Below are 12850 nucleotides of genomic sequence, written 5' to 3'. Positions count from 1 at the left end.
GTTTTGTTGACTGTCATTGCTTATTTGCTTAACCCATCAACTAGAGTAATTTAACCTATAAGCAAGCAAATTGCTGACAAATAAGATGGTTTGGTTGACTGTCATTGCTTATTTGCTTAACCCATCATCAACTAGAGTAATTTAACCAAATAAGCAAGCAAATTGCTGAATGAATTTTACTTGGAGTATTTTGTGTTATGCAATTTTTAGTGCGCAAGCAAATAAGCTTACAGCCTGTTTGGATGCTTGATTTGAGGGCTGATTTGCCAACCCCCCTCATTTGTAATCCTGGTCCCACCTTTATCAGGTGTTTGGGAAAGAAAAAGGGTGGGTGGATCTGGGGGCGATTTGGCCTCGTCCTGGATTTGTAATCCGCCTGCGGCCGGATTACTATCATAGGGATACCCCCATCGTTGCTCAAGCGGGGTGGACGTTTGACGATCCTGCCCCTCAAATCCCTCAAAATCAGTCCACGGCAAATGGTCTGTTGAAACAGGAGAGAGAGAGAGAGAGAGAGAGAGAGAGAGAGAGAGAGAGAGGTCGCCATTCAAAGAACCAGGTGACTCCATCTCCATCCATCTTCCTCTTTGTACTCAGGCAACTCTCGACCTCTCATCTTCCTCCTTGTACTCAGGTGACAAAACGCCATTTTGTGCAAAGTGCATGAGTTAACCTCCTTTTGTGAGATCAGCTTAGCCAAAAAAAAACAAAAAAAAACCCCTCCTTCTGCGAGTAGAAGTATGTGGAGCATTTATTCCAAAAAATGATTCTAGGGTTCTGAGATTTGTTTGAACTGTGGGAAATTTGCCCTAATTTGAGACATTCCTAATCAGATTTTGCCGTAATATATGATTTCAAAGCCTAATTTCTGAGTTGACCTAAATTCGGATTTACCCTAATTTAATTATGAGTTTTTGCCTAATTTCCGAGTTGCCCTAAATTTGGATTTGCCCTACTTTTTTTTATTTTAGTCCTAATTTCATATTTGCCCTAATTTATGAATTTAGTCCTAGTTTCATATTTGCCCTAATTTCTGATTTCTGTTCTAATTCCAGAATTGCCCTAAATTGAGATTTGCACTAATTTTTGATGTGTGCGTAATGTGTGTAATTTTTGCGGAGTTTTTCTGGGCAGTGTTTTACTTGCTGTTTTGGTGGGATTTTGGTTCATTTTGCTAGATGGGTTAATCAGTTTCCTGGGCTATAATGATAAGAAACACAATTTTGAAGGCGTCTACTCATCTTAGCGGGACAACTTACAAGGGCCAATGGTGCACTCTGTGCCGACTAAACAAATGTCTTAGCAAGGTAATAAAAATTAAGGTTCAAACATTTTAAGATAAAATGAATTTATTTTATCCAAAAATTAATGTTAAATATGTATTTATTCTAATTATAATGAAATTAACTTATATTGTTCATTAACTTAATAAACTAGGGGTAATTAAGTTATTTGACATCTTATCCTATCATATCCACCCTCCAAATCCTCCTTCTCAAAAAATCATTCAAATACTGGATTACAAATCCACCATTCTTAAGAAGTGAGTCCACCCTTCAAATCTACCCTCCGTCTATATTCAACAAAAATCAAGCCCTCCATCCAAACGGGCCGTTAAGGTGACCAAAGGAACCTTTTTAATACAGTACTATCTTGTGCAACGATTTTGCTGTAGTTCTGGTAACGGTTCCTTTCCTTTGCCCATGTGATGTAAGCGTGGGTTCCTCAAACAAGGAAGGAAACGGTTAAACATGAAGTCGCAATGGGAGATAGGCTTCCTTTGTCTTGTTATGAGAATTGGTTAAAATCAGGTTGGTTATTACTAGTAGGAAAAGATCACTCAAGAATCCAAAGGGCTGGCCTCGTGGTCAACACCTAAGACTAGGGAATTTGCTCTATTTTAAGGTCTCAAATTCGAAACTTATGAGATGCTATCAACTCATTTGGATCCAGATATAAAGCTTCGCTTTAGTTTAGCTTCGCTTTAGTTTAACTGAGACTACCACAAGTGGGCGATGAGATTGGTTTTAAAGATTAATCGAAGTGCGTATAAATAGATTCGGACATTCATGTGATAGTAATCATTGGGATAAGGGTTGACACAACAGATGTTATATCATAGAAACAAAAAATGGTGATCGATCAAAGTCAAGTGGGTCCGAAAGTTTCGTTTTCATGAATTAGGTGAGGTAATTAATGTCATCAATCATCAAGATGACACGCAGTGGTTGATGGGTTTTTTTCGTTGAACCATAAAATTGGTTCATGACGTTTTGGTCATGCATTGCTTATCAACTTGGTTAATAGTAATGCCTCAACTTGGTTAATAGTAATGCCTAGTTTGGCTAGAGGTTTTAGTTACGTTTTTTTGGATAAGCATTCCAAACCTTTTACTAACTTTTTGTGACAGTTATTTAGCATTGAGGCTGCAAAAACAGATGTGAATTGAAATTAATGATTTCGACAAAACAAATGCCAGCATATACGAAGAATATTTTCACATTACGTCTTGTAGATGTAATTCAAACAGGTAGTCATATGACTCAGATTCAATTTGGATTTTGGAAATGGTGAGTAGACGGGATCTGGGGGTACTGTAGTGCACTCCGCACTATCGGCCGATCTAGCCATCCTTTTCGGCAATAGATGACTTAGATTTTAAACCGAACAATGGACTGCTCGGATTTATAGGAGTTCGGAGCCGTTTCGTGCCGAAATGGACAGCTAGTGCGCGGTAGCGTTTTCCATTCCGAGTAGACGGCGGGTTTTATTTTCAAGAATTAGTTGATGTGCACATAAATTATTTGAAAAATCAAGAGATGCATAAAAATACTCCAGTCTTTGATGCCTCTGTTCTCAAGTTTTCCCGGTTTTAGTTACGTTTTTTTGGATAAACATTCTGAACCTTTTACTAACTTTTTGTGACAGTTATTTAGCATGAAGGCTGCAAAAACAAATGTGAATTGAAATTAATGATTTCGACAAACAAATGCCAGCATATACGAAGAATATTTTCACATTACGTCTTGTAAATGTAATTCAAACAGGTAGTCATATGACTTAGATTCAATTTGGATTTTTTGGAAATGGCGAGTAGACGGGATCTGGGGGTGCTGTAGTGCACTCTGCACTATCGGCCGATCTAGCCATCATTTTCGGCAATAGATGACTCAGATTTTAAACAAAACAATGGACTGCTTGGATTTATAGGAGTTCGGAGCCGTTGTGTCGAAATGGACAGCTGATGCACTGTAGCGTTTTCCATTCCGAGTAGACGGCGGGTTTTATTTTCAAGAATTAGTCGATGTGCACATAAATTATTTGAAAAATCAAGAGATGCATAAAATACTCCAGTCTTTGATGCCTTTGTTCTCAAGTTTTCCCGGTTTTAGTTACGTTTTTTTTTGGATAAACATTCCAAACCTTTTACTAACTTTTTGTGACAGTTATTTAGCATGAAGGCTGCAAAAACAAATGTGAATTGAAATTAATGACTTCGACAAACAAATGCCAGCATATACGAAGAATATTTTCACATTACGTCTTGTAAATGTAATTCAAACAGGTAGTCATATGACTCAGATTCAATTTGGATTTTGGAAATGGTGAGTAGACGGGATCTGGGGTGCTGTAGTGCACCCTGCACTATTGGCCGACCTAGCCATCCTTTTCGGCAATAGATGACTCATATTTTAAACCGAACAATGGACTACTCGGATTTATAGGAGTTTGGAGCCGTTTTGTGCCAAAATGGACAGCTAGTGCACTGTAGCATTTTCCATTCCGAGTAGACGACGGGTTTTATTTTCAAAAATTAGTTGATGTGCACATAAATTATCTGAAAAATCAAGAGATGCATAAAATACTCCAGCCTTTGATGCCTCTGTTCTCAAGTTTTCCCTGATCCATTGTACTAAAGTAGTTTAATAAATAACCCAACCATGCATGTGACTTTATCACAAATATTACTCCTACCTTTTTAATGGCAGTTTTTAATGTCATGTGATGTTCAACAGACTTCAATTAATGACCAACTCTATGGGAGAAAATTATTTACGGTTTCGCGCAATCTCATCCGTCTATTCGAGTAATTAATGGTTGAGAGGTATTTTTAAGTTACCGGTCAAAATTAGTTTTTAATTCGGGCCATCCAAAATACTTTTAGACACGCGTAATTTAGCGCTGTAAATCTTCTTTACAGTAAGAAGGTTTCTCCCACTCAACATACGATAAATCTGTTCACACTGACAATCTGTGCACAGATTGTACATAGATTTTGTTGTAGGACCCACCATGAGTCTCACACAAATGATTCGAGCCGTTCATTAAATGTAAAACATATTTTCAAGAGTTTCCGTAAAAAATCAGCTCAATTCAATACCTATAAGTGCTTAATCTAATCATCTAACTTTTCATTACCCAAAAATCTGAATGAAAATTTAGATGATTGGATCGAGCACTTATAGTTATTGGATTAAACTAATTTTTACGAGGACTCTTAAAAAAATATTTTACATTTAATGAACGGCTCGGATCATTTGTGTGGAACCCATGGTAGGTCCCACAACAAAATCTATGCACAATGTGTGCACAAATGCATGTGTGGTTAGCAGGGTTCCTCTGTATATCAGGCAGAGCCAAATGTTTGGTATAAAAACACACGAAACTTTGGTTTCAGTTTCCTCATCAAATCAATACACCTTCTACCTTTCAACTACCCACACGTGACTCTCTCTCTCTCTCTCTCTCTACACATGAGTCTTCGTTCAAGACTTCTCGGCGACGTCAACTCGTCGACGAAAGAACCGGACAACTCATCGAACCCGAGCTCGCTCGACCAAGACTTCGTTGTCATCCTCGCCGCCCTCTTGTGCGCCCTAATCTGCGTCCTCGGCCTCGTCGCCGTCGCTCGCTGCTCCTGGTTCCGCCGCATCTCCGACAGAGCAGCCGGCCGCTCACCTACTCCGCCGCCGCCGGCGAACAAAGGCCTCAAGAAGAAAGTCCTCAATTCCCTCCCGAAGCTCACTTACAACGCCGTCGAACACGCCGGTAAATTCTCTGACTGCGCCATTTGCTTGGCGGAGTTCGTCGCCGGAGACGAAATCCGAGCGTTGCCGCAGTGCGGCCATGGATTCCACGTGGCTTGCATCGACACGTGGCTGGGATCTCATTCTTCGTGCCCGTCGTGTCGTCAGATGTGCGTGGCCGCCTCCAGGTGCCAGAAGTGCGGTGGATTCCCGGCGGCCGGAGCTAGATTGGATCATCAACGGAGGATAGACGATGTGAATACTTTCTTACCTTAGGTTAATTAATAATTACAGTGGTTATTAGTAAGTACTCCCTCCGTCCCAGTTTGTTTGTCCTCTTTTTGACTTTTTGAGAGCGTTTGACTTCTCAAAAAATTGTCTATAATTTTCAATTCGTAATGTTTTTAATATGCAATATGGATCTTGTTTGATAGATCTCAATTAGTTTTATTATACAAAATCTTCAAAATCATAAAAAATGTTATAAAATGTAAGATATAAGTATATTTTTGAAAGACACGAATTTCGACGATTGGACAAACAAATTGGGACGGAGGGACTATATCTTATTACTACATACTCTATATTGAAAGTGCAAATAAATGATTTCATCTATGGAATATATATGACTAGGACCATTAATTATTAACGTACAGTATGTGAAAAAGAAATTAGCTTTCTTAATTATATATGTTAAGAAGTTCTTCGATCTTCCTCCTCGATCGGGATGCATGTACAGTACTGTACTAGTTGATGGGCATAGGGCAGGCTGGAGCTTCAAGCAGCTTAGCTACTCTTCTGCCTTCATGGAAGACGTACGTTAATTACACGGTCTTTTTTTATTTACTATGTATATATAGATTTAAAAAGAATGGTTAATTCAATAAACTATTTGGCGCGAATCAAACGCAAATAGTGACAGTGTTTCGCGCGTCTGGTGCACAGTCTTGCTTCTATAGTACATTCCCAGAGATGAACTAATATATACTACCAGCTTTTCTGATGATTTTTGTGAATTTCACACTAGCTACGTACAAAACCACATAAACGAGTTCTGCTGATCCACTGAATCAATTAAGAGCAATGACAGACAAATTTTTGCGCATAGATTCAGACATGGATATATATTTCGATGCATGCGAATCTTGTAGTACGTATTTGTGAGGTCCATATAAATAAGACGATTTTGGACATGACTATATTCTGAGAGGGGGTGCAAAAATTTGAGTACGCGGGTTTTTTCCATCTACGCGTTAAAGGTGCAGGACGGAATACACATGGCTCTACTAGGTTAAATTATTAAAAAATTGATCTAGAATTTACTATAGCATGTTTGTAACCCATCAAATCCACTTCTTAAGTTTTTACGTAACCCCTCTAGACCACTAGTAATTAATGTTTTGTAATGGCTTATATCCATTTACTTTTAAAAAGAATTTGTACAAGACAAAAATGCCCTTCTAGAGTTTAATCATATTCTCTCTCTCTCTCTCTCTCTCTCTCTCTCTCCACCACCACTGCCACCACCCCTACCGCTACCCCACCCCCACTACCACCATCACATCCGCTACTGCCACCACCATCGCACCACCGCTCCACCACCACCGCTCCACCCCCACCACCGCCGCCCCCACCCTGCCATCGTCCTATCACCACAGCTGCCAGAAACTTGCATATAACGTTATATGTTTTATTTTATTGAATTGGTCTGCGCAGCGGCCTCATTATATTTATAACAGGGTCCAGTTCTTTACAGATAACGTTATATGAGCTTATTACAATGCAAGAACATATAACATTACACGTTTACGTGAACTTATATATATGTATGAGCTTCTGGAATCTTTTTAAATACAATGCAAGAACATATAACATGATCTGTTATATGTTAATCTTATATATGTTTATAATGCAAAAACAAAACAAAAAAACCTTATATGTATTAATTTGTCACATAAATAAATACACACAAAAAAATGTAATATATGTGAAAAAAAAAAAACCTTATAACGTTATTTATGAGATCCTGTCCTTTCTAACTTATATAAAAAAAATAAGATTTCGTAACTTCTTTCCCTTCGTCGTCGTCGCCTTCTTCACAGTCGACTTCACAGGTAACTTAATATTCTTCACCTCTTGAACAACTACACAAATAATAACACATAACAAAACAAACAAATCAAATAATATCATAACACCATAACTGAAAAATATGGTTATCTGTGAAGAACTGAGCTCTGTTATAAACATATATGGTTATCAGAAGCAAGTTAGTGAGGTCGCTGCGCGGACCAATTCAATAAAGTAGATCATATAACGTTATATGTGAGTTTCTGTGTTGTGACGCTCTAATATATATATAACATTATATGGGAGCTGCTGACCTGTGTACCTCCCAAAAAAAAAAAAACATATAACAGGAACCAACTTTTTGCCTGTTTTTTGATGATTTGTCATTTCTGCATATATACGAATAGAGTTATCCAGATACAAACATATAACATATATGTCTCATGATATAAGCTGTCAAACCATGTGTGTTACAGTCCAGAACAATGTGTTAACAGTTCACATATAACCACTATATCCTTATATTGTACACAAATAAAACTCTAAACTAACCAAACATTAACCACTATAAACACTACCAATTGACATATAACCATATATCCTCATATAAGCAATGGAATACAGTAAAAAACATATAACTATATAACCGTAAAGTGTTGATAGCCCTCATATAACCATATAAACGACGGTAATTGATGTAGACGACGGCGGAGGGAAAGTGACAGCAAACTAATGTAGACGACGGCGGAGGGAAAGTGACGGCGACTGATGTAAACGATAATGGTGAGGGGGATGATGAAGGTGTCGGCGTCGTGGCACAACTGCACAAATAATAACACAACAAAAGACATGGTTATATATCAAGCACTGGACTCTGTTACACACATATAGCATTATATGTTTGCATCTGTCCTATGTAACTCCAAAAAGAATAACATATAACGTTATATGTTAACATCTAACTTGTAGAACATATAATCTCTGCCACATCATCATGATTCTCGCGTTAATAACGAAACCGTACGTAGTAGGACAAAAAAACCATACCCGTACCGATTTTCTTGCGAGGGGTCAATGAAGATGCTATCATCCTGCCAACAAAGATGCTATCATCCTGCCAACAAAGATAAGAACACATAGCAGCCATGAGAACAATAATTAAGATGGATGCCCCCCTATCAAAAAAAAAAAAAATGGATGCTCAATTCAAATTTGGTAAATCAACCGATGTTAATCCTTCCAAGTCCCACTACGTATGTACAGAGAATGAAATAAGGAAACAAGAATCCTTCTCTTATAGATTGTGTGTGTGTATATATATATATATGAAATAAAAGAATAGTAGTGCTCACCACGTACGGTCATGAATCCTTTCCCACCACGGAATTAATCCTTTTCTTCTCGTAATAGGAAAACAAAGAGTAGTCGATTGCGATCATTGTTGAGCGGCGATGGAGGGCGGGATCTCGGCTATGGTGGTAGTGGTCATGGACGGCAACGAGTTTGTGGACACAGATGGACGGCGACGAGTTTGTGGATGGTAACGAGAGAGAGAACAGTGGAAAGAGAGAGGGGCTCTAGATCTAGAAAATATTTCTAGGGTTTCTCTCTTTATGAGTGGTTATGTAGGATGGGTATTTTTGTCACATGAATTATTTTATTAGGCTAGTGGACTAGAGAGGTTAAGAACTTTAGAAGTGAACTAGATGGGTTTTAAAAGTGCTATAGTGGATCTATGAAAAATTCTCCCTTAAATTATTTGATATCTTAGAAATAGCAGAAGCTTTGATTAATTTGATTTGGAGGCCATGGGAAGAACATGCGAGGTAGAGAAGCCTGTATAGTGGTGGGAGCGGAAAAATTATTAAACGCTCCAAGGACACAGTTGCGTGGTGTTCTAGGGCTATTTTCCGGTAGACCTTGGTGTGGGTTCCATCACACTTTGTGTGGGTCCGGCACCAACATATGGTGTAGAAAGAATTTGGAACAACACGTACCCACCTGATGGCAAGGATTGAAATTTTAAGAAATTAGTCTTTGAAGCAATTCTCTAATATTTGTGGGATCAATTTTTTCTCATGGTATTAAAAGTAATACATACATATTGATATTAGTTGCTGGCACGGCCCATTTGACACCTCTACATATTAGCACTTCTCTTGTTATTCAACAGTACTAAAGCCAAGTGATTCCACCTTTTTTTTCCACCGCATAGCTCCGCCCTTGTTTGTTGAGACAATAAGCATATCATTGTGAATACTCCAATGAACACAATAAGCATACCATCAAAATGCTTTCATTTACTTAATGCCGCCATAACGTTTTTTCCCTTAATTTCAAAGTGATCGACCTCTAATTGTTTTCCTCTTTTCATGGGTGAAGGTTTGAATCTTAGAATATGCTTAAGATTCAACTGCATGCGATGTTATCATATATTATATGGAGTAGTTTAATTTTGAACAAAATCAATGCAGATATAATATATATATATATATTTTTTAAATTCTTAATGGTGCGAGCATGTTGAGTGAATGATGGCAAACGATAGTGACATAGATGGCCTCTATTGGTTTGAATTAATTAATACACGAGGCCAATTTGAGTGTAGAAGTGACAATTCATTTTGTAAACCACTTACTTAAAATGGAAACAAATACTACTAAAATACTACGCCGATCGAAAAAGAAAAATACTGTGTGAAACTGTGAATTAATGGTATCATGAAATATTTACTTTTTCTTTGATCGAAACAAAAGATCATTTATTGACTCGAAAACGCAAACTACAACGAGATAAAGGGAAAAAAGCTCCTCTCTTGTTTTTTTGAACAGCAAAAAAAGTAATATTTCAATAAAGATAACAAAATATTACAAGAGGAAAGAAAAAGATAAAACCACCAAAAAGAAAACACAAAACGTAATTGGCAAGATACAAAATTATCAATAAAGTTCTCTCACATCGATCAATCGAAAAAAAGCTCCTCAACATCAATGGAAGGAAAATATATCTCAAACATAGCTGATGCATACGCTTGACAAAAATAAAAAAGAGCCAAAATTCGAGAGGGGAAAGTTGGCAAGATTCTAATGAAAAACAACATATGCACATCGCAAAACCTCCAAAAGAAAATCAACAATCGAAAAGGGTTCACCTTTAGGACTCCAAAAAATAAATTTGCAAGATGCATGCACTGACTCCACCCAAAGACAATCACCCAAAAGGCTCCAGTTGTTCCAATATAGGCCGGGCAATACTAGAGCAAATCTTTATGAAGAGCATGAAAATCCTTGATGTCATGTCAAAGAGGAAACTTCACCCAAAAGACTGCCGATTTTTCTTGTCCTAATTAACCTGAATATGAAAATAGTGCACCTTAATTATTGTGTGGATATGAAACTAAACACTGACCATAAAATCCTTTTTAGTGTGAGAGCCGTTTGAATAGAAAAAGAAGTTGTAGAGCCCACCGCACACTACCATAGTAACCAAATTGGAAAATCTTTATTTAAAGAGGTTCCATAAATAAAGTTTATAGAGAAAAAACTCGGTCGTCCAAAGTATTTTGGACAATCCAGATTAAAGACAAAATATTAACGGTAATATTTATTTATTATCGGTCAAAAGATTAAAAATATATCTCAATCGTTGATTGTCAAAACGGATGGATGAGATTGCGCGTTTTTCGTGAACAACTTATTCACGGCTCATTCGTAAATAAGTTTCTATCTCTAACCAAATACTCCAACATGGGTAGCACATGTACATTGCGTCATTAATTGTACAATTCATTTACCTGTTATAATAATAAAATACCCTCTCCTAGTGATTACACCAGGCATTTTGCCTGTGCCACAATAAACAAGTTACCATTAAAATTTGGACGCGTAAAATTCTATACACGCAATTAATGTGCATGCATGCAGGGCCGTGCAAAATACATTTTCGTATACACTCCTTTCTAATGATGTAGGAGTAATATTCTATTGTAACATTTTTTATTCACAATTAAATTAATAGATCTCTCTCTCTCTCTCTCTCTCTCTCTCTCTCTCTCTCTCTCTCTCTCTCTCTCTCTCTCTCTCTCTCTCTCTCTCTCTCTCTATATATATATATATATATATATATATATATATATATATATATATTGTGGTGATATAACCTACGACAGATGTACATATAGTACAACCTTCGCCTGAAAAGAATGCATAAATTATGGGACAACAGCTCGAATCCTAAACACCAATTGTATACGAAAAGACGATCGACCTCTACGTTTGAAACGACAACAACAATAAACGAATTAATGACTGTACATATATAGTGGTACGTACATGGACTACCACTAATATCAATCCTGAACACTTGAAAAAGTAATGCATTAATTTTATAAAATGCTAAGCTAACCAAATGCTGATTCACTATTATATATGTTTCCATGAGAATACTTAACTAAATCACGTGAATGATAACAACTAATTAATACAGTTATTGATCAGTCTAAATTCAGATAAATTTTTAGCAAACTATCTATGAAAAAGACGACCATGAGGTATACCAACTTATCCCATATAACCATGTTTCATTTACCTTCAACCAAAGTAGTTACAGTACCATTACCCTGAAGATTGGCTCAGTTAAGTACAGTGGCAAAGTTAGGGAACGTTTTGAAAATATATTTTCCAATGGTTTGGACACACCCACATATCCCAGATGTGACCTAATCTTACCATATACTACTGTAGAGGTGTAGAACGGAAAATTTCAAAATGCCCTCCGAACTTTAACCCCAATGTCTAATAGACACCTAAACTATTGAGTCGTTAATCAGCTAGGCCCCTGTCGTCCAAATTTGTCAAATTGGTGACATTACAGTAAAAGTTTAGGGGCTTATAATTGAGGGGGATTTTTCCAAAAAAAAAAATCCACCCCATTCATCGTTAGTACTTCACTTTAATCTTCATTCTCACCCTTCCTCATTCATTGGTTTGGTTGGATTGGGGTTCTTGTAGTGAGGCTAAGCACTATAGGATCGTAGTGAGCAGCTCAGTCGTCTATTTAAATTTTCAACAGTTTGGATTTAAAATAATATTTTCTATTAGTTTGTTTTTAATCCGAATCGTTGAAAACACTTTTGTACAATTGAGATTGCTCACGGCAATTCTGTAGCGCGCACTCAGTCTCACTACAAGGACCCCGAATCCGGTTTGGTTTCACTCTTTATTTGTTAGCGAGTGACACCTGAGAGCATCCATAATGGAATAATCAAAAATCAATAATTAAAAGTTGTTACATTATCTTTTAGTTATTCATTTAAAGGGTTATTAAGGTTAACAATGCAGAAGTCCACCATGATACAATCAAATTGAATAACCTAAACTTGCCACATAACCTTTTTAACTTATAAAAATCTAAAAATTGTGACACGGATAAATTTTTTAAAATAGTTTTCAAATTAATAAAAATAGGTTATTAGAAAAAGAGAAAATAAATGACTCTTTTGCCCTTGTGACTTAACTTAGGTTATTCATTAAGTTAAATATAAAAAAGTAGTGCTACAAGTACCGATCGGTACCATAGGGAAATCGTAGAGACGACCACGTCGGGCTGTCACCGGCCACCGGACGGCCAATCCAAGCCGTCCAGTGGCCGGAGACAGCCCGACGCGGCTGTCTCTACGATTTTCCTACGGTACCGGTCTGTACCTATAGGATTTTCGAATATAAAATTGTAAAAAGTTAATAAAATTAATTATT

General features: G+C 37.1%; 1 protein-coding gene across 1 annotated transcript; it reads left to right on the top strand.

Moving 5' to 3' along the window:
- The first annotated feature begins 4636 nt into the window (after nt 1-4636).
- LOC131330800 (RING-H2 finger protein ATL80-like) lies at nt 4637-5460 on the top strand. The gene has a single exon (XM_058364531.1). It carries the CDS (start codon nt 4755-4757, stop codon nt 5301-5303), a length of 549 nt encoding a protein of 182 aa, XP_058220514.1. The 5' UTR covers nt 4637-4754; the 3' UTR covers nt 5304-5460.
- Nucleotides 5461-12850: the final 7390 nt, after the last annotated feature.

The sequence above is a fragment of the Rhododendron vialii genome, chromosome 6a (assembly GCF_030253575.1).
Source record: "Rhododendron vialii isolate Sample 1 chromosome 6a, ASM3025357v1".
In the NCBI taxonomy this organism is placed as follows: Eukaryota; Viridiplantae; Streptophyta; class Magnoliopsida; order Ericales; family Ericaceae; genus Rhododendron; species Rhododendron vialii.
Note: the sequence above shows the minus strand (reverse complement) of the source record. Positions and strands in the feature narration are given on the sequence as shown.